This window comes from Amyelois transitella, chromosome Z (genome assembly GCF_032362555.1).
Source record: "Amyelois transitella isolate CPQ chromosome Z, ilAmyTran1.1, whole genome shotgun sequence".
Taxonomy (NCBI): domain Eukaryota; kingdom Metazoa; phylum Arthropoda; class Insecta; order Lepidoptera; family Pyralidae; genus Amyelois; species Amyelois transitella.
Window position 1 is genome coordinate 11323870 of NC_083535.1, and position 20077 is coordinate 11343946.

A 20077-nucleotide genomic window follows, 5' to 3' on the forward strand; every position below is an offset into this window, starting at 1 on the left:
GTGGTCCTATTCTTTTTTGTATTTTGGGAACCACACGGCACGTTTGATGCAGGTTGCTTCCAATACAGCGTGGTGGAAATCGAGGGGGAGGCCTAAGTTCTGCAGTGGACGTCCTATTGCTGTCATGATGACGATGATTTCTTTTATTTTATTCTGATATCGATGGTCTACTCGTATTTTTTACTATGCTGGGTTTACTTGATTTACGCAAAAGATAACCTCAATCGCCAGTTACTTAGATCTAAGTACCTATTCAGTTAATAAAGGTAATTTATTTAAACTTCCTCTTTGGCTTTCATAAAGTATGTAAGAAGATCGATTGGCAAGGGGAATACAATCGTAGAGTTTTTTTCAGCTGATATCGTGTTGAGGGTCTGTAAAAAGAAAAAATCAATTTTAGGAAAAAAGCTATTATATATCAAGTAAAGTTTAAGTCCTATTAAAAAGACTAGCCTCCCTCTATAGGACACAACTCTATAGTGATACTAACTATAGTATATACTTATACAGTAGTATAATAATACTAAGTAATAGTATCAATAATACTAAGCAACATAATAAGTAATAGTACATACATACATACATATGGTCACGTCTATATCCCTTACGGTCTAGACAGAGCCAACAGTCTTGAAAAGACTGATAGGCCACATTCAGCTGTTTGGCTTTATGATGGAATTGAGATTCAAATAGTGACAGGTTGCTAGCCTATCGCCTAAAAAATAATCCCAAGTTTGTAAGCCTATCCCTTAGTAGCCTTTTACGACATCAATGGGTAAAAGATGGAACGGTCCTATTCGTTTTTGTTTTGGTGCCGGGAACCACACGGTATTTTAGAAAAAAATACTATTATACCTATACGTATACATGAAGTTAAGTTTAAGTCTTATTAAAAAGACTAGCCTCCATTTTATAGGACTCAACTCTATAGTAAACGATAGTATTGTAGTTGTTGAGTACTAAGTATTAGTATCAATTATACAAAGCAACATAATAAGTAATAGTATCAATAACTACAATACTATCGTACTACAATACTTGGTTTGGTACCAAACTGATCTTCATATATATTAATTGATGACTATTGCTATATATATTATTATTTTTTAATTAAGTATAAATTAAGGCGAATTTTTAATTTTTTAATTTATTATTGAATGATTTAATTTTAAATGAAATAAAATTATCTGATTATTGTATCTGTGACTGAATTATTGTACGTCTTGTGATGACAGATCACAGTGACACGAACTGTTTGTATCATCTTTTCTACCTGTTTCCGCTATAAAGAGATTTGTATTTGTATTATTAATTTCCAAGGCCAGCAACACTACTAACTGCGCTCACACGTTACCTACGTACTCACCTGCAAGTACCGTAGTTGCAAAGCTGCAGGGCTGTCACCGATGACCTCAGAAGCTTCTCGAAGAGCTCTGGATGCCTTTTGTTCTCCTTCGGCGGCGATGACTTTGGCACGAGCTTCTCTAGCCGCCTCGGCCTCAGCTGCCATGGCGCGCTGCAATTGTACGGGGAGACGCACGTCTTTTCTGTAAAGATGTATAAAATTAAATAACATCCATTTAATTTCCCTATCAACTCCATCGACAAGAGTTAAATGAAATGATAAAAATTAAATGTGCCGTGTTGTTACTGGCACCAATACAAAAAAAGAATAGGACTCGCATCTCTTTCCCATGGATGTCGTAAAAGGCAACTAAGGGCTTACAAACTTGGGATTCTCTTTTATGCGATGGGCTAGCAACCTGTCACTATTAGAATCTCAATTCTATCATTAAGCCAAATAGCTGTACCTGGCCATTCAGTCTTTTCAAGACTGTTGGCTCTGTCCACTCGCAAGGGATATAGACGTGACTATATATATGTATGTATAAAAATTAACAAAATACTGTAACCCTGACTTTTTTTACTTTAACTACATACAGGATACACGTAGGTACGTAACACATGTTTCAATTCTCACGAAATTCGTCGTGGATTTGTCGTCGTAAATTGGTTCAATTGGACTACAAATTATAAATTATGTTATCAAGGACATGGACAAAGCGGAGCCCAACTTTCCTAGGGATTTTCCAATAAATTAAATTCATTATCACGTTTAATGAAATCGGAAAAAGCAAGGCGGCAAAGGATACGGTGCAGTGTGGTTACCGATTGCCATCAGAAATGTAAATTTGGCCGTCAAATTGACACACAAATTAACTACGGTCTCATGTTAATTAAGTTTTGAATTTGGAACCCTAAAAACCAGTTGTCTCGTATACATTTTTGGATTATAACTATAGCCCTATTTGACTCTGATTAAATCAGTCGTTAATTTTGTTTGACAAACCGTAACACCCCAAAAAAGTTTCGTCCTAATGTAGGTATATATAGTTGGTTCGAATAAATTTCAACTGTGACAGGTGACAGCAGGGTCTATTTTGCCATATCAAGATGAAAAAAAAAAAACAAAATCACATAATGTTGGTGGACGCTCCATTATTTCACTTAGCTTCGTATCACTAGTATTGATTAGTCAATGGGGCTTGGCTTCGTTCGATCTATTCGCATTGCAAATGGTGGGCAAATCAAATCGCTTGACTTTGAAACAGTGGAAGATTTTATAAGACACTAGCTGTGCCCGCGACTTCGTCCGCGTAGAATAGTTATTATGGGCATCATTGAATCATCATCAAGGATGAATAATTTTCCCCGTTTTTTTTCACATTTTCCATTATTTCTTTGCTCCTTATGGCTTTATAATATTAGTATAGATTACACGACATTAGTTATTCAGTCTTTTCAAGACTGTTGGCTCTGTCTACCCCGCAAGGGATATAGACGTGAAACCCACGCTCCTTTTATTTTCTATTTTCTTAAACCTAGAAACAAGAAATTTCTTGGCCATATTTCACAATTGCACCCTACATCGCAGTGCTCCGGGGCTTTCCTGAATACGATGACCACCTAAATAGTTAAAACACAAACAGAGACATAACACACAAGGAATAGGCTCATAAACTTGGGATTTTTTTTAGGCGACGGGCTAGCAACCTGTCACTATTTGAATCTCAATTCTATCATTGAGCCAAATAGCTGAACGTGGCCAGCTCGTTGGCTCTGTCTACCCCGCAAGGGATATAGACGTGACCATATGTATGTGACATAACTCACATTTCAACCCTCTCCACCTTGATACCCCAAGCTTCGGTAGCTTCGTCCAATGAGAGTTGCATATTTCCAGAGATAGTCTCCCGCTCGCTGAGAATTTCGTGCAAAGGTCTGGTTCCCATAGTGTTCCTGAGGGTGGTCTGGGCTAAGAGCCTGGTGGAATGATGGGCGTTTTCGACGTTGGCGATGGATATAGTCGCGTTGTGGACGCGATAATACACTACGGCGTCCACGGAGACCGTCACAGAGTCTTTGGTGAGCACCTATAACATAAGAAGCAGTCAAAATCCCAATTGTAGAATAGGCGTAGTATTGAATATTATAATTTATTTTGTAATATATTGTAGTTTTGTTTGTAACGAATAAAATAAGATAATATATAGTAGTGAGAGTATGTGAGAGAAGTTTTGATTTTTGTTTTTGTTAGCTGACCTCTTGGCTGGCAACATTAAGAGAGAGAATAGGGAGTCTGTGTTACGATGTAAGACGTTAATAGATGTGTTTTTAAGAAGTCTAATAAAATAAGAAGATTAACGATATAATTCCGCACTGTTTTACTTTAAATCCCATATATATACTTAATATTACTGAAAATTCTCGAGGTGATGACCAAATTACATCTCTCTCATCTTTGGGCATTCCCAGTTGCACCCTCCACTGTAGTGTTTCGAACCCTGGGGCCCGCTTTCCTACATTCATCTTCATTCACTTTGTCCACGGGCGGCGTCTTCAGTTTTCAGACCATTGGCACGCAAATCATAATAGATTCCCAAATTATATCGTTTTATTTTTGAAATAGTGCAAGATTTTATAAGACACTAGCTGACCCGGCAAACGCTGTTTTGCCATATAATTTTTTTTTAAGTAATTTGTAGTTAAAAAAAAAAAAAGTGTGTAGGGGTATGAAAAATAGATGTTATATATAATTTATTAAAAGCTGTGGTTTAAACTCAAATTAGCTTTTAACTCGGTCGAAAATGTACTCGTATGAAAGCACCCAACATGAAAATTGATGCGCCGAGCAATATTAAACATTTTAAAATTGGTTGCACCGGAAAGCTTTTACGCATTGAAGCACTTTATACCTATTTCGACATAGTTTATTGGATACCTTTTAAATAACTTTTAAAGGTAAAAATATTTGTAATGTTTATATTGAAACGGGCATGTTAATAGTAAATGATACATGTTTTGTAATTTATGTAATTACTTGATTAATTATACTATACTTTAAGATTTTGGGCTTCACTCTGGATACTGACATAATGGAAAATTGAGTAAAGAAAATAAAAAAAACACTTAATTTTGGGGTTTGGTTCTACACACGATAACTTACTAGCCGCGAAATTGTCGTAAGTTCGCAAACACAATGAATAAGATGAGAATAAATCATGGATTCATACATACATATAATCACGCCTTTTTCCCGAAGGGGAAGGCAGAGACTACATCTTTCCAACCGTTGATATTGATTTAAAATAAAGTATAGTTGAGTAAGTATCTCATAACGCATGTTTCAAACTTTGCTCAATCTGTGTAATTTGTCCCGTATATATTTATTTATAAACATATTCCACAGATCGAGTTAGCCTCGAAGTAAGTTCGAGACTTGTGTTACGAGATACTAACTCAACTCAATACTATATTTTAAAATAAATAATTATATAGAGGCCGTCATAACATTATTCAGCAGCTATCATCTTATAATTGAACGGTGATAATAATATCACTTTTACGAGTGATCACCACGTACATAATAGTTTTTATAAAAGTTAGCGATTTATTTAAATGTGTTCTTGAACATTCACAAAGCGATAAACCTCGTTATAAAATACTGACGAAAGAACATCGGTCAAATAAATCGATATACCACGGGAGAGGTCACGTATGTTAACATTGTCAACATCGGAGTATTCAACTTAAAAGGTTTATTTATTCTATGTAATGTCACACATTTTGTACAAAAGGCTTGGTGATAGGCTTGTACCGTATCTAGTTTTCTGAGTTGGTAATACCTTATGAAAAAAAAAACCTAGGTTTTATTGGTAACTATTCTTTTTTGTATTGGCGCCGGGAACCACACGGCACGAATACAAAAAAAAAGAATATAACCACTCCATATCTTTCCCATGGATTTCGTAAAAGGCGACTAAGGGATAGGCTTATAAACTTGTGATTCTTTTTTTATCATTATGTTAGCTGAATTTGGCATCTCAGTCTTTTCAAGACTGTCGTCTCTTTCCACCCCGCAAGGGATGTAGACGTGACTTTATGTAAGTATTTATGTTTTATTGGTATGCTTTTCTTTAAACATTTTTATTTGTATATTTTTATAAGTTCAGTAGGAAATGTAAAGACTGTGTTCTAAGTTCCACTTTCTGTAATCGTTAACATTTCTCATCATCTTTCATTCCTATCATTATTTAGAAACATAATCGACGATTCTATGTTAGTTTCATTTAAGTACCCTCGTTTCTTCATGTATTAACTTAATGTGCGTAAAGCTGTTAGGAGATATTTCAACTAATTGACATTAGAACTTTTAATAATTTAACTATAAGGATTTGGACATTTTTAACTAAAAAGTGTCTTACTATCCCCTGGAAAAAAGATATTTATTATGAATAACTTTTATATATGGATAGATTTTATAAATAATTACTAACCTCTTGTGGCGGCACGTCGTATGTGCGTGTGCGCAGATCCACCCTAGCATAAGTGTCAATGCAGGGCAGAATGAAAAATATGCCTATGAACAAAAAGAAATATTTTCAATAAAAGACAAATCAACCGACGTTTACTATCTCTTTCAAATGGATGGCGATGGAGGCGACTAAGGGATAGGCTTATAAACTTGGGATTCTTCTTTTAACTGATGGGCTAGCAACCTGTCACTATTTTCAATCTCAATTCCATCATTAAGCCTAACAGCTAAACGTGGCCTTATATCATATTAGTCTTTCAAGACTGCTGGCTCTGTCTACCCCACAAGGAAAACAGACGTGATTATATAAATGAATGAATCATGAACAGCTTTTTGTTATCTAAAAATATCGTACCTGGTCCTTTCGCCCCACCAGACAATAATCTACCGAGTCTGAATATGACAGCCCTCTCATATTCTTGAACGACCTGCAATACAAACATATTGGTTATTATCAAGCTTCAGGTTTTCCATTCCTCGAAAACAAGGAACTGGTATTAAATAAAGTATTGGTGATCTTCAACGTATAAATAGTACACTTTAGTACTTACCACAATATAGAAATGGTAAGTACAAGTGGATGTGACGTAGCAACTAATGTTTGTGACAACATAATCACAATTTCAACTAATATTATAAATGAGAAAGTAAGTTTATTTGTTATACTCCAAAGTATATTCATAACTAGCTGTTTGAAAATACAGAGGTTGACTACCTCTTTGCAATAAATAGGTTAGAACTGGCCACCTATAAAATATTATGAGGAAAAGAATACATTGCGGGAACGTTTTTTTTTTTTTTGTAATTATATTGCTTAGATTATTATATTAACCTAAAGATCATCCGAGTTCTGTAATTTAATGTATATTTACGTTAATGAGTCCTTATAATACAAGTTAAGTGATTAATCAACCTTATGTGCAGTTTTTCTTCATTTAAGTATTTCAAGTTTCAACCCACATTCAACGTAAAAGTTTAATGACAATTTTTCATCCTCTATTTTAACCTCTTCTCCCCCTTTTTCTACAATAAAGCCTATGTCCTTCCTTAGGGTCAACATTATTTATTTTGACCCTGAAGTAAAAAGGGCTGCCAGCAACTTACTAGTCGCCCAAACGGTAAGAGTCTCTGGTAAGTCGCACCGGGAAGCCAGAGGGTATCGTGGTGAAATAACATGCGATCCCATGATGTCCTCAAAATGGCGAGAAGGGCGCACCACAGTCTGCCGTGGTATAACTAAAATGCCGTTATCTGACATCAGGATTTACACCTTTTTTACCAGTAAAATAAGAAAAAAAAATCTCTTTCGATCTGTATATACGACTTTTTGGTACCTTTCATACTATTGGTACTAGTCATAAATAGGCGTTCTCATTGATGAATGGCATCAGTTTAAATTTTTTCCGCAGTTTTTGACGTTTTACCTCAAACAAGGATTTGGCAGATAACGGCATTTTAGTTATACCAGGACAGCAGGGGTTTTAATGGGAAGGCTGGCACACTAGATACCAGGAGTCCCACACTAGTAAAAACAGTCCGTAAATAGGACTTCATATTTCATCAAAGTCCGTTCAACGTCTAGGCGTGAAAGCGAACAGACATTCAGAGTTACTTTCGCATTTATAATATTGGTATCAAGTATTGATTTATTATCCTATTGCGTCATTTTTTGATTTCTTGGTAAGAACTACAAATTGTTTCGAAGGACAAAATGATGTGTCCCAGGCGTACGTACATCCCTTGAATGATTAATGAACATACAGCCGAATCAAGATAGTGGCAATCATGGTAGTGGCGCAGAGCATTAGGTTCATTAATTTACTGTGAACCTACAAATGCATAACATAAATGTAGGTTACCGAATGTAACCGACAGGATAATTAACTACCAAAGTAAAAACAATGTTAATTATGTACGTTCAAGGTATAATTTCCTTTGTGTCCTTGGGTGATTTTTGAAAGTATGGCTTGAATGTGATATTTAACTGTTTGTTAGCATTATCAGTAAATTAATTTATAACATACCTACTACTCTAAAATTCTTCGCTCTTGTGTAAAGTTTTAGAAAATAGTAGCCTGTTTTGGGCTTCGGTGATTATATATACATACTGAATTTTATCAAAATCAATAAAGTGGTTTAGGCGTGAACGTGTAACAGACAGACAGATTGAAAGTCGAACAATAGATATGGTAAGACTGTCAAGGAATTGGCATCTATAATCCTCCTGGAAATTCAATATCTCTGTGCAAAGTTTACGTGACCTATAATATTAAACGAGCAATATTTGTCTGTCGGGTTCGTTCCCCAGCGACGGATTCTTCATCTTTTTATACTTTTTAAGGTCTTTTTTCTTACATTTTTGATGGATTGCTTACGTGCACCGAGCACCACTCGGTCACTTACTTATAATGACGCAGGCAAACGTTAAGAAAGTATTTCTTGACATTCCCACGGTAGCGATCCCCAAGCAAAAGCTAGCGAATAATTTATGTATGAGTACCTATGCTATTAATTATTAGGTAAAGCTACGTCAGAATTTGCGCTAAGGGATACGTATTATTACGGTGTATTTACTAGCCAAGCTGTCTTATTTTTTCGAGTTATGTATGTGAAAGGCGTTTGCTGTCAAAATACTACCCAGATGTTGCGAAATACGTTGAACGGAAATGAAATGCAATAGAATGAACACGTGGCCATCGCGTTCCTTTATATAATGTCAGTCCTCACTACATTTTTAACAAAGGAAAACATATAACGGTATCAAAAAAGAAATTTAAAGTTTCAAACATTTCAAAATATGAAACAGTGGTAATCAAATGAACATACTTAATTACTCCAATGAAGAAGTAACGTGTTTTGTGTTAAGTAAAATTTGGCTTTACCTACCTTGCGGGGTATGCAGAGTCGAATTTTACATATGTACATATATATAGTCACATCTATACGTGACTATATGTATGTATGTAAAAATTGTGAACATATTCTACGAACTATAAGTAAATAAATTAAAAATCATCATCCGTCATTACTTAGTCGATATTGTTATAGAATTGTTCAGGTAGTCAGGTCCGTTTAAAAGGCTTTCTCATGATTTATTTGCGCGGGAACTGATGTGTGCGGTGTGGTTCCCGGCATCTCGTTCCCATGGATGTCGTAAAAAGCGACTAAGGGATAGGCTTACAAACTTGGGATTCTTCTTTTAGGCGATGGGCTTGCAACCCGTCACTATTTGAATTTCAATTCTATCAATTCTAACATTAAGCCAAACAGCTGAACGTGGCTTTTCAGTCTTTTCAAGACTGTTGGCTCTGTCTGCCCCGTAAGGGATAAAGACGTGATCATACGTATATATATGTATGGGAACTGATGTAGCTGGTACATACTAGGTATGTTTTCATTTCGCACTAGACCAGCATGGAAAATTGAGCTGTTGTAATTAAATTAAAAAAAAAAAAACAACGTCAGAGGCCGCGCCTCGCCCGTCAAATTACGGAACATATAATAAAATTACTAAAATGAGGTTTGCGTTAATTTCAAATGTTTAAAGTAATTTAAGCCAAATACGATTTACAATTGTGTTCAGTTTTACATTTAAATTCAGAATGCACTAGGAGTGCTTACGTGTGTGGGGCGCTATTACTAAAAAATAACCATACTTAATGTGAATATAATGATCCATTAAGTGTATGTCGTTATTGTGTTCTACATATTTAAAAAATATACACAGAAATACACATATCACAACTTTAAAAATAGATGACTTTCTTGTTTGAAACAAAAAAATCAGCTAACATGTGGTCTAATGGTGAGGGTTTACTAAACTTATATATCTATGATTTAACTGGGTTCCGTTGTATAAGTCCATCATCCTCCTAGTCTTACTCAAATTTCCGGTGTGAAGCCCGGGGTGCGCCAATGAACATAGTTTGAGATAATATGTTTTTACCTGAAACGACTCCCGTGTGTTCTCCGTAACCCATTTTTTTATCGTTCTTCGATTGTAGTTATAGTCAGTCAGATAAGTAATCGGAAAAAAAATCCATGGTTAAGAGGGGCTATGCAGTAATCCTCACTACCTTTTTTTTTAACCTGGTGCTTTTTAGAACCAATTGACTCACTCTTCATTCTCTCAAATTCTTTTAAAACAAACTCACTCACTCTTAACTGCTCAATAAGATCACCTTATTTTATAATTCCAAATTGATTAAAAATTCAAAAAATATTTAAAAACATTGCTGCATCAATAACACATTTCGCATACTGATAATATCTGAAATTCGCATTCAACAGCCCAAAAGCTCGCGAGCGCGTAATTAAAAATTTCAGATTCCAGACAAAATTAAACAGAAACTGACATAATGTGCCAACCTTAATTAAAGTAGTATACTTAAGTTAAGCAATAAGAGCCATACCTTGAAACACACGAAGAGTGAAAACGGCATTGTGATGACGACCAGGACCCAAGAAAGCATCACCAAAATTTTCCCGCATGTTTTGGATTCAGAATCCATGTCATCGTTCGCTATAAAAAAATAAAAATAAATGTAAATTATAATATTTCATATTTCATTGTTAAAAAAAAATCGGTGCATTCATTTAATTTTTAACTTTATTTAAAAAACATGTGTATATACATATGTAACTAACTATACAGGATAATTTTTATTAACTTTTAAATTTTATAAACCCGTTTCATTTAATGTAATTTAAATTAACTCACTGGCAGTTATTGTAGGGTATAAATTTTGACGACTAGACATCTCAATCATGCTATGTCATGTACAAGTATTTTTCATTAAACTGCTTAATTAGGAGTATGCGTAACACTTCAAAGGCGAGTATTTACTGGCAAGCTAGGCCCGCACGGCGCTCGCCGTTGTGACATTAAAAATTCATGTGGGAATCTAAAAAGGTGACAACTCCGGGTGGCTACAGTTATATTGAATGTGGTATTTGATGTACCTGATGTCTCAGCGACGACCATAGTCGTGGAATCCGAATAACGCGCCAGTGTTGCGACGATACGTTCGCACGGAGCTAAAGTTTCGGAAACACTGAAAGCTTGGAGGCTGCTAGCGTAGGACAAAGGATGGCGGAATTCGTGAGTGGCCTGCGCTGAAGTACTGCATCAAGGACTCCCGACTTAATATCGCGTATTCTGTGGCAATTAGTAGTTGTTCAATTTCACTTACTTTAAATGAAGCTTGATTTATTTTTTTATTGTATTGATTGGTGTCATTTCTTATTACAGTTTACCTTTTATTCGCCACTAATTTAACAGGTTAATATTCAAAAGATTTTCTTTGATTTCTATGGTTTTTCTTTATTAAGGGTAACAATCGAAGATTCGGTTTAGTTGACAGCTCGTCATTTTGCGTATTTCGGCATTATCTTAATACGTCGCATTATTATCACGTCTCTTGGCTTAACTAGACAACATCTACTACTTGTCTCATGCTGTATTTCGTCACTTTCGCAATTCGTCCGGTGAGCATATACAATCAAGTTTATAATTGTTAACCATTTTTTCCTATTAATCTATTTTATGCTTCTCTGAGTACAATGTCGGACGAATTGCGAAAGTGACGAAATACAGCACGAGACAAGTAGGAGATGTTGTCGAGTTAAGTCAAGAGACGTGATAATAATGCGACGTATTAAGATAATGCCGAAATATGTACGTAAAATTACGAGCTGTCAACCAAACCAGACTGATCCGTCACATCTATATCCGCCTTTAGGGGTAGACAGAACCAACAGTCTTGAAAAGTCTGAGAGGCTATATTCTGCTGTATGGCTTTATGATGGCATTGAGATTCGAATCATCAATCCCTTGATTGAGGGTAAATTTCGTTAACCAGTAATTTGAATAAGCAATAAAAAATATTTTTTCCATCAAAATAAATTTATTTTTATAAAAAAATGGTGTTGTTCTTAACAATGAGGTTTTACTATTGAAAAAATTAACACTAAATCACGTTATTTGTACACGGTTGTTGTATGAAATTAAGGCAAAAACCTCGGTTATCTATATCTACCGGTGCTTCTACGTTGTCCGTGTGGAACCAAAGGCGAAACGGCTTGACAGTACCTGTAACAATATCAACATTCTATTGCAGTTTACACCGAATACAATATATAATAAAGTATACAATACAATAAATAATACAGTTTATACATAACCTAGTTATTAACACTATTGTTAAATACTAGGTTATGTATATTTATGTGTGTGCGTTGATCACCCGAAACCGCCGAGCTTGCATGAAGAGAGTTAAAAGTATGAATGTGGATGAAGCGAAGGAAGTATGCAGAGATCGTGGCAAGTTGAAAGAGGTAGTCTCTGCCTACCCCTCCGGGAAAGAGGCGTGATTTTATGTATGTATGTATAAAAGAAAACATATACACAAAAAAAAGGTTGTTATAAAAAATATAAAATTGTTCACAACAGCAATTAATCATTATGGATGAAAGAAGTATACAGGAATCGTGACAAACGAAATAGAGTAAAGAAAGAAAAGAGGGCAAGTATGATGGAAAAACAAGTAAAGAGGTGATGAAATTGCTACCACAATTTGCATACTCACTCAACACAGCTGAAGCTTGCATACTCAAGTCGGCAGAGAAAGTTCCTCCACATATGCGGTCAGTACATAACGCCTGCGCTGGCTGGATCCGGCCAACGTTTGTCGCACATGGTATGAGGAGCCAATCATTGGCGCAATTGTTTGAACCAGTTCCCGATCCAATCATCGCGTTAACCGGCCCATTGCTATTACCGCTCAAAGTGAAAGCACGCGATCTGTTATTTACTGAAAAAAGTAATGATTGTAAATGTATATATATCCTTGTCAGATTAACATAATTTAAATCTATACTTTTGTTGTTTGTTTGTTTGAACGCTATCAAAAAATGCAAAATTCTAAATTTTTATTCATTACTATAGGATAATAATATATATATTGCTTAATAATGGTCAAAACGTATGGTTTAACAACATTGGTTGACGTCAAATAAATTACTTAAAAACTAAGTTTACTGCCGCTTCAAAGGCGTCAGTGCAGAAGAAGCGGTAACAAACTGCACTGCAGCATTTTCTTCATATCTCAAATCAAAGTAAGTTATTTGTTCTAAATTAAATTATATTCAAGGTCGCGTAGGTACCTGTGTCTGGACAAGCAGAATACTGAATGCCGCAGAAGTTTCTTTCCATCCTGATGCAGATTCCATAGTCCTGATTGCTAAGCTGGAGTCCGGACGAGGGATCGTAGTTGAAGGATCTTAGTTGACCAGAGACCCCTGTGTAGTACTGCAGGCAGCCTTCGTCAGCTTTAAAAGATTATCCCAATTTCAGTTATTTCGTATCGACAATGCAAGCGATTGATTGGACTTTTGATCAATTGACGGCCTCTGTGGCGTAGCGGTAGTACGCTTGTCTGTGACACCGGTGGTACCGGGTTCGAATCCCGACCAGAACATGATGAGAAAAGAACTTTTTCTGATTGGCCTGGGTCTTGGATGTTTATCTATATAAGTATTTATAATAAAATATAGTATCGTTGAGTTAGTGTCTCGTAACACAAATCTCGAACTTACTTCGAGGCTAAGTCAATCTGTGTAATTTGTCCCGTATATATTTATTTATTTATTATTATCTAGGTGCTTGCACCTAATAGATACATGCGTGAGATATAGTTATCTAAACAGCTTAAAATTTAAAAATTTTATATCATATTTACCTTTATAAATACTGTTGCAAGGGATTTGAGTGACTTTCACCTTCCACATTCTCTCGAAAGAGTTGCCGCTAGTGACGAATGTCAATTTGACAGGATTTGTGGTGCCTATACCAGCGTCGATGTACACTGCAACCAAATTAATGATAACAACCATATTCCAAATTCAAAAACATTTTAATTCAGCTAATTATTTATAAAGTTTAAGGAGGTATAGGTATAGATAATTAGCTGTGCCCTCGACTTCGTCCGAGTGGAATAGTTATTTTGGGCATCATTGAAGCCCTCAATGATGAATAATTTTCCTCGTTTTTTTTCACATTTTCCATTGTTTCTTTGCTCCTTATAGTTGCAGCGTGATGTTATATAGCCTAAAGCCTTCCTTGATAAATTATTTATTCAACGCAAAATTAATTTTTCAATTCGAATCAGCAGTTCTTGAGATTAGCGCGTTCAAACAAACAAACAAACTCTTCAGCTTTATAATATAAGTGTTCAGAGTAGAGTTGGCTTATAAACTTACTGTGGCTTCCTTGATTTACTCCACAGATTGCAGGTACCGGGTTTCCACCAGACACGATGAATTGATCTTGATTACACACGTGATTCATTTGGTCGGGACCGGCGATGGAGAAACGATTGAAGTCCAACCTAATTTTAAGAATTGTTACTGTAATCAGTTCAAGATACATACATATAGTTACGTCTATATCCCTTACGGGGTAGACCGAGCAATTGTCCCGAAAAGACTGAATGGCCACGTACAGCTGCTCGGCTTAATGATGGAATTGAGATCAAAATAGTGACAGGTTGCTAGCCCATCGCCTAAAAAAAGAATCGCAATTTTATAAGCCTATCCCTTAGTCGCCTTTTACGACATCCATGGGAGAGAGATGGACTTTTTTTTATTGGTGCCGGGAACTATGCAGTTCAAGATACTACTTACTCGTATATGACACACACAACAATTTCAAGAAATAAGACTTTTAAGGTAGTCACTGTGTGCTTACTATAACATTACTATTTATGAGTCTAATTGTGCGTAGGTGCCCAGTGATCCAAATATTTATTTATCTATCATCTATTGGAAAAGAGTGTGGTACGTGGCATATAAGATACTAGCTGTGCCCGCGACTTCGTCCGCCTGGAATAGTTATTTTGGGCATCATTGAAGCCCTCAAGGATGAATTATTTTCCCCGAATTTTTCACATTTTCCATTATTTCTTCGCTCCTAATAGTTGCAGCGTGATGTTATATAGCCTTAAGCCTTTCTCGATAAATGGTCTATTCAACACAAAAAGATTTTTTTAATTCGAACCAGTAGTTTCTGAGATTAGCGCGTTCAAACAAAAAAACTCTTCTCTCATCATCTATCATCTCATCTATCTTCAGCTTTATAATATTAGTTTAGATAAAATAAAATTCATCAACAATACAAAGAACTGTAATGTTCAAAAATTATTAAGAAATATAGTACAAATATGTTTGGAATAGTCCACAATTTAGTCTTCATCAGACCAGTTACCTGATTTGACACACATCAGAGTGTGATTTGATGACTGTAAGTTCACATGAACCAGTGCCGTCGTAGGCCGAGGGGTATCCGCTGTTAACGAAGTAAGTACCATTTTCTGACGTAGAACTTCCACATGATGTCATAACTAAAATGAAAAAGAAATACTTGGAATAAATGAAAAATATGTTCTCAATCTGTTGTTTGGAAACTCGTTACTTATAAAAACGGGTAGAAATTAGACATTGCGTCGTCTTAAGTGATAATGAGAGATTACGTGGAGTTTAAACTTGAACAGGTTTTAAATGATATAAGTAAGGATTTGGTTCAGGTCGTCGATATGATATAAGGTTTAAGATCTTTATTCTCATTAAGAATTAAAAAAATCACTTCACATGAGAATAGCACTAAATTATATCTAATTAACAACAATATCAGAAGGTATGCGCGTACAGATTCGCGTATCGTATTGGGAGCGTTATAGCAACTTGCGAATTATGTAAAGAAAAATACGATTTACAAAATAAACATATATTGGATGCTATTTATACAATACAATAACTTAAAATACATATATTCGATGGAAAAAATGTGAAAATAAACAAAAAACTATCGAACAAAAACGCAACGAAATTCATAGAAGACTCCGCGATTTCAAATTGCCGGGCGTAAGGTATTCTATTAAGAGACAGGACCGTATTCTAGGGGCCGGACTCAACATAAACTTAAAAACGATATAATGTACAAATAATAAAAATCTTTAGATATTAATTATAAAACAAATTTTAAACTTAACCTAATACCTGGAGTTTTCTAGGTCTGGCGCGATGTGTGGTTCACGACGACCGAACTTAATGTGTGGTTCACGACGACCGATTATTCCCAGTAATCCTGATGCGTCCCTGTAGCCTATGTAGCCACAAATAATTTCGGTAAATTGATTAAAGGTTTTTTTTAGATCGGAGTTAGGAATTCGCATCCATGTGATGTAAAAGTGATATAGGTACCATGTGCTTGATTTTGAACCATCCGAAACGGTTTAAATAGTTAAGTGATTTTTCTCAAGTTTAAACTCTTTAAATATCATGAGTGTTTTAAGATTTTAAATAAAATCAATAAATATCTTGAGTATATTTTGATTATATATTCTTCGGGTCTTTATATCCGACTTAATGTTTGCATCAGATGAAAAACTTCACCCCTGTTTGTATGAACATCACATATGATCAATAGTCCAACTGAGCAGACTTTGTTCGGTCAGACTGCTGATGGGATATTATGCTTTTAACTAGAAACTTACAAATACAGCAGAGTCCAAATCCATTAGCGCAGTACCCATTAGCCGAGCCGCCGCGGGCGGAACACTCCCTCGCTGTCATGCAGGTCCCGTTGTCTCCAGAGGCGCCGGCACACCCGCCATTCGGGAATGTCACCACCGTGAACAAGGACAAAACTGACAACATTAATGGCTGACAATCATAGAATTCGGAATAATATGAGACTATAGAAGTGGTAATTGGGGAATAAAAAAACATCGAGAGAAAACTTGCACATTCAGGTATAAGGATGTGTACCTTGATCAAAGCCGGGCCAATGATCCAACTGCTAAGAATGGACCATGAATCTTTTGTTCAGTTCTCCAACTTAAAGAATATTTCGACAACAAGTTCAAATGCATCTTTAAGCGTGTTTGGCAAGCTATGGCGGCACCTGAGTGACTACTAGTTTATGGTTACTTTAAATTTACATAATTAAAGTCTGGTGACAAAACGTTAAAGAATTTTACCGCAATTTATGTATCAATCGGAACTTTGAGTCTTTTGTACGTGAAACTTTAATAATTTAACATTGTTGTAAAAATTCTAAAACATTTATTAATGGAACTTTTATTAAGTATTATTTCATGTGATTTTTCTAAAATATTATTAGTCTGCTAGGGAGCGCAATACTCGTACTATTCGGAGTCGATGTTATTTCTCGATTCAATAAAAATAAATAGGCATTGTTCTTCTGTAGGATTTTTTTTATCTGAGCCCCGATGAGTGTTATTTCAAGTAAAAATGCATTTTGATTTCATTATGTTAAATTATTGTTTGTATTTGTAAATTGGACTGGGTGCGACTGTGTTGTGCGTGATATGGTCATTGCAGCCCGCTTGCAGCAGCTAATATTATTTTATCCAAAAGTGTAATATTATGTTTTTGCATTATGTCTTGATATCTGAATAAAAGCTTTCCCCTTGACTATTATATAGGCGTAAAAGAATTCCCAATGGCAGTTTTGGATGTTATCCTAATGCTAAATAATCCTATTATTTCAAAAACAGATTCTTCTGTGAAATTGTCTTTTACAGAAGCTCTTCCGCGAACTGAATTTCAATTAGCAGTTTTCCCTATCTTAATTCATTTGCAAAGGGCAGGAAAACATAATGATGGCTGCATAGTTACGCAATTCTTTTTAAGTTAGACAAAACTATATATATATTTTTTAAATACTAGATATGCTTATAGTAACATAAGCATTTAAACCACAGAGTCAAGGTGGTTATATGTAATCAATATTATTCAATGCCGCTGTGTGCATCTGATAAAGAAAATGGAGCACAAATATAGATTTATGAGTAAAATTCTAGATGAGACCGGTAATTTCCTTGAAAACGCTTTTTATGTTATACTGGATAGATTTAATATGGAATGCTGAGGTGATTACTACTTGCTTACAAATCTAATATCGCACTGACTTTAAAAAATAGGCACCGGAAGTTTGGGTCAAATATAGAATACAGATGTAGGTAGGGATACTTACCATTTCTCTATATTCTAGTTGAGAAGATTAAGGTAATATATACCTAATAGGCAACTAACATCGAGTATTTATCATATATTAAATATGCGTATCTCCAAATCAACACAGTACTTGTATCCATCATATATTTTTTCCACGTGAAGTCGTTTAGGAGATCGAAAAGGATTAGAGAATAAAATTCGCTTTGAATTTAGTGATATTCTTTGCCCATTCTTGAAGTTTGTCTTGTTATTTAATACCTACTTTGGTAAATGGTTATGTGATACTTACATCTACTCTCTTTCTGCGCTGGAGGCCAAAATCTGGCTTCTTGGTTGTGTTCTTTAGCTTTGTTGACAACCGAACGATTCCATTTCGGTAAAGATATTCCATTGAAAATACTTCTTCCTTTAAAATGCACTTTGGAACTTGTTTCCCTAATTTCACTCGATAAACAACAACTTAAAAGTAAGGTCATTAATAATATTCCAATCATTTTAAATGAAAGTGTGAGCTTGTATAAAATGAAAATTTATGCCTCTATCCGTTTTATAATATTTCAACGGGAAGGGGAACAATAGTGTTAAATTTCTCCCATTATAGTGATGTGACAATGGCCACTTTGGTGATAATTTCTTTCGTTGTTTGTTCAACACGCATCTGCATTCAACGGTATGGAACGGACGCATAAAATTAAATACGCATTACGTGAATTTATTTTATTATGCCATTACCTATTTATGTAGAATTTTTAGAAATTATTCGTCGTGTATATCACTATGTTGCTGTTTGTTACATTTGCGCGTTTTAAGTAAAGTTTATTTTAGTTTTACTTGAGTTTGTGACACATGATGGTCCGACATCGTTATCATTTGTGAAATGAATAAAAGATACCACATACATAATACAAATAAAGTATATTTAAAGGAAGGCGTATGAGAAAACTACGATTCAAACTGTATATTACTTATGCAAAACATTATAATTGAAAAAATCTTTGTTGATATTTAACATTGTATAAAAAGGAATTTAATGGAAGATTAAATGGAATGGAAGTTAAAATAAATATTAATAGTTGTAGGTGAAATGTCGTTAACATATTGAAATAACTAGTAATTAGTAACTAGTTTGAAATAAAGATAAACCTTCGGTTCATATAAATTCATTTAACTGAATTTATATGAACATATGAAACACATGCCGTGCCGTAACATTCCCGATAGGTACTTTAAGAATAGAACCACTCCCATCTCTTACCGGTGGATGTCGTAAAAGTCAAATGTGAAATACAAAAAACAAAATTATGTGATGAAAAAAAGTCGGGACTCCTATATTACAACATAAACGTTACCTACATTGAATCGAATGTAGTTAATTTTGAAAAGTTCAGATATTTTTAATACGTGCAGGGAGGGTAAAATAGGGAGCGTAACCTATAACGTTCGTTCTGAGTTCTAAGGTTTCATAGTTTCGCGTTCGCTCAGCGCTAATTACACGATTTTTCACAGTTAACTAGTTTTATGCTTTAGAAGTTGCTTTAAATATTTTTTGCACTAATGTAACTTAATATAAGTAGGTCGTAACCATTAATGATTAAATTATAATAATGAAAAATTGAACAATTATTTTTGGACTTCGGCTTTATTTCGTGCATAAAAATTGTTACTTACTAAGTAGTTTTTGAATTCCTACTAAGTATTGCAAAGCAAAAAAAGAAATCACATTTATTGTGGCGCAACTATAAAATAACATGACTAGAATTTTGGACATAGAACGTAAATATAAATAAAACACACACTTAACAATTAGTATCGGTGCACACAAAAAATAATACTTTATCAAATCTGCTATTGTCGCGTGCCCTTTGTTTCACTTCAGAAAGGATAAGGTAAGATTTCCAGGTAATGACAAGTATCAACAATTAATAAGGTCAGATTTCTAGGTACCTAATGACAAGTATCAACAATTAATAAGGTAAGATTTCTAGGTACCTAATGAAAAGTATCAATAATTAAGTAAGCCGCGCACAATATTGTTTATAGGTCCTAGGGTAAGCGTTCCTTGTGTATTGAAGATCTACATAGTAAGGCACGGTATGTAAGTGCAAGTCAAAAAATGTTTACAAAAAAAAAAAAAAAATTGTTATAGAGAGTGAAAATAATTCGAAT

General features: G+C 34.8%; 2 protein-coding genes across 2 annotated transcripts; both read right to left on the minus strand.

Annotated features, from left to right (window-relative positions):
• Nucleotides 1–267: 267 nt before the first annotated feature.
• On the minus strand, nucleotides 268–10644 carry LOC106133807 (band 7 protein AGAP004871). The gene is made up of 7 exons (XM_060953720.1): nucleotides 10596–10644; nucleotides 10288–10397; nucleotides 6231–6303; nucleotides 5838–5920; nucleotides 3175–3434; nucleotides 1367–1547; nucleotides 268–374 (listed from the first exon to the last, which is right to left on the minus strand). The coding sequence occupies exons 1-7, from the start codon at nucleotides 10642–10644 to the stop codon at nucleotides 276–278; spliced, it is 855 nt and encodes a 284-aa protein (XP_060809703.1). The 3' UTR covers nucleotides 268–275.
• A 1200-nt stretch (nucleotides 10645–11844) lies between these two features.
• On the minus strand, nucleotides 11845–18387 carry LOC106133810 (uncharacterized). Its single transcript, XM_013333641.2, has 8 exons — nucleotides 18201–18387; nucleotides 16426–16578; nucleotides 15138–15273; nucleotides 14135–14262; nucleotides 13615–13740; nucleotides 13040–13204; nucleotides 12463–12687; nucleotides 11845–11966 (listed from the first exon to the last, which is right to left on the minus strand). The coding sequence occupies exons 1-8, from the start codon at nucleotides 18385–18387 to the stop codon at nucleotides 11845–11847; spliced, it is 1242 nt and encodes a 413-aa protein (XP_013189095.2).
• Nucleotides 18388–20077: the final 1690 nt, after the last annotated feature.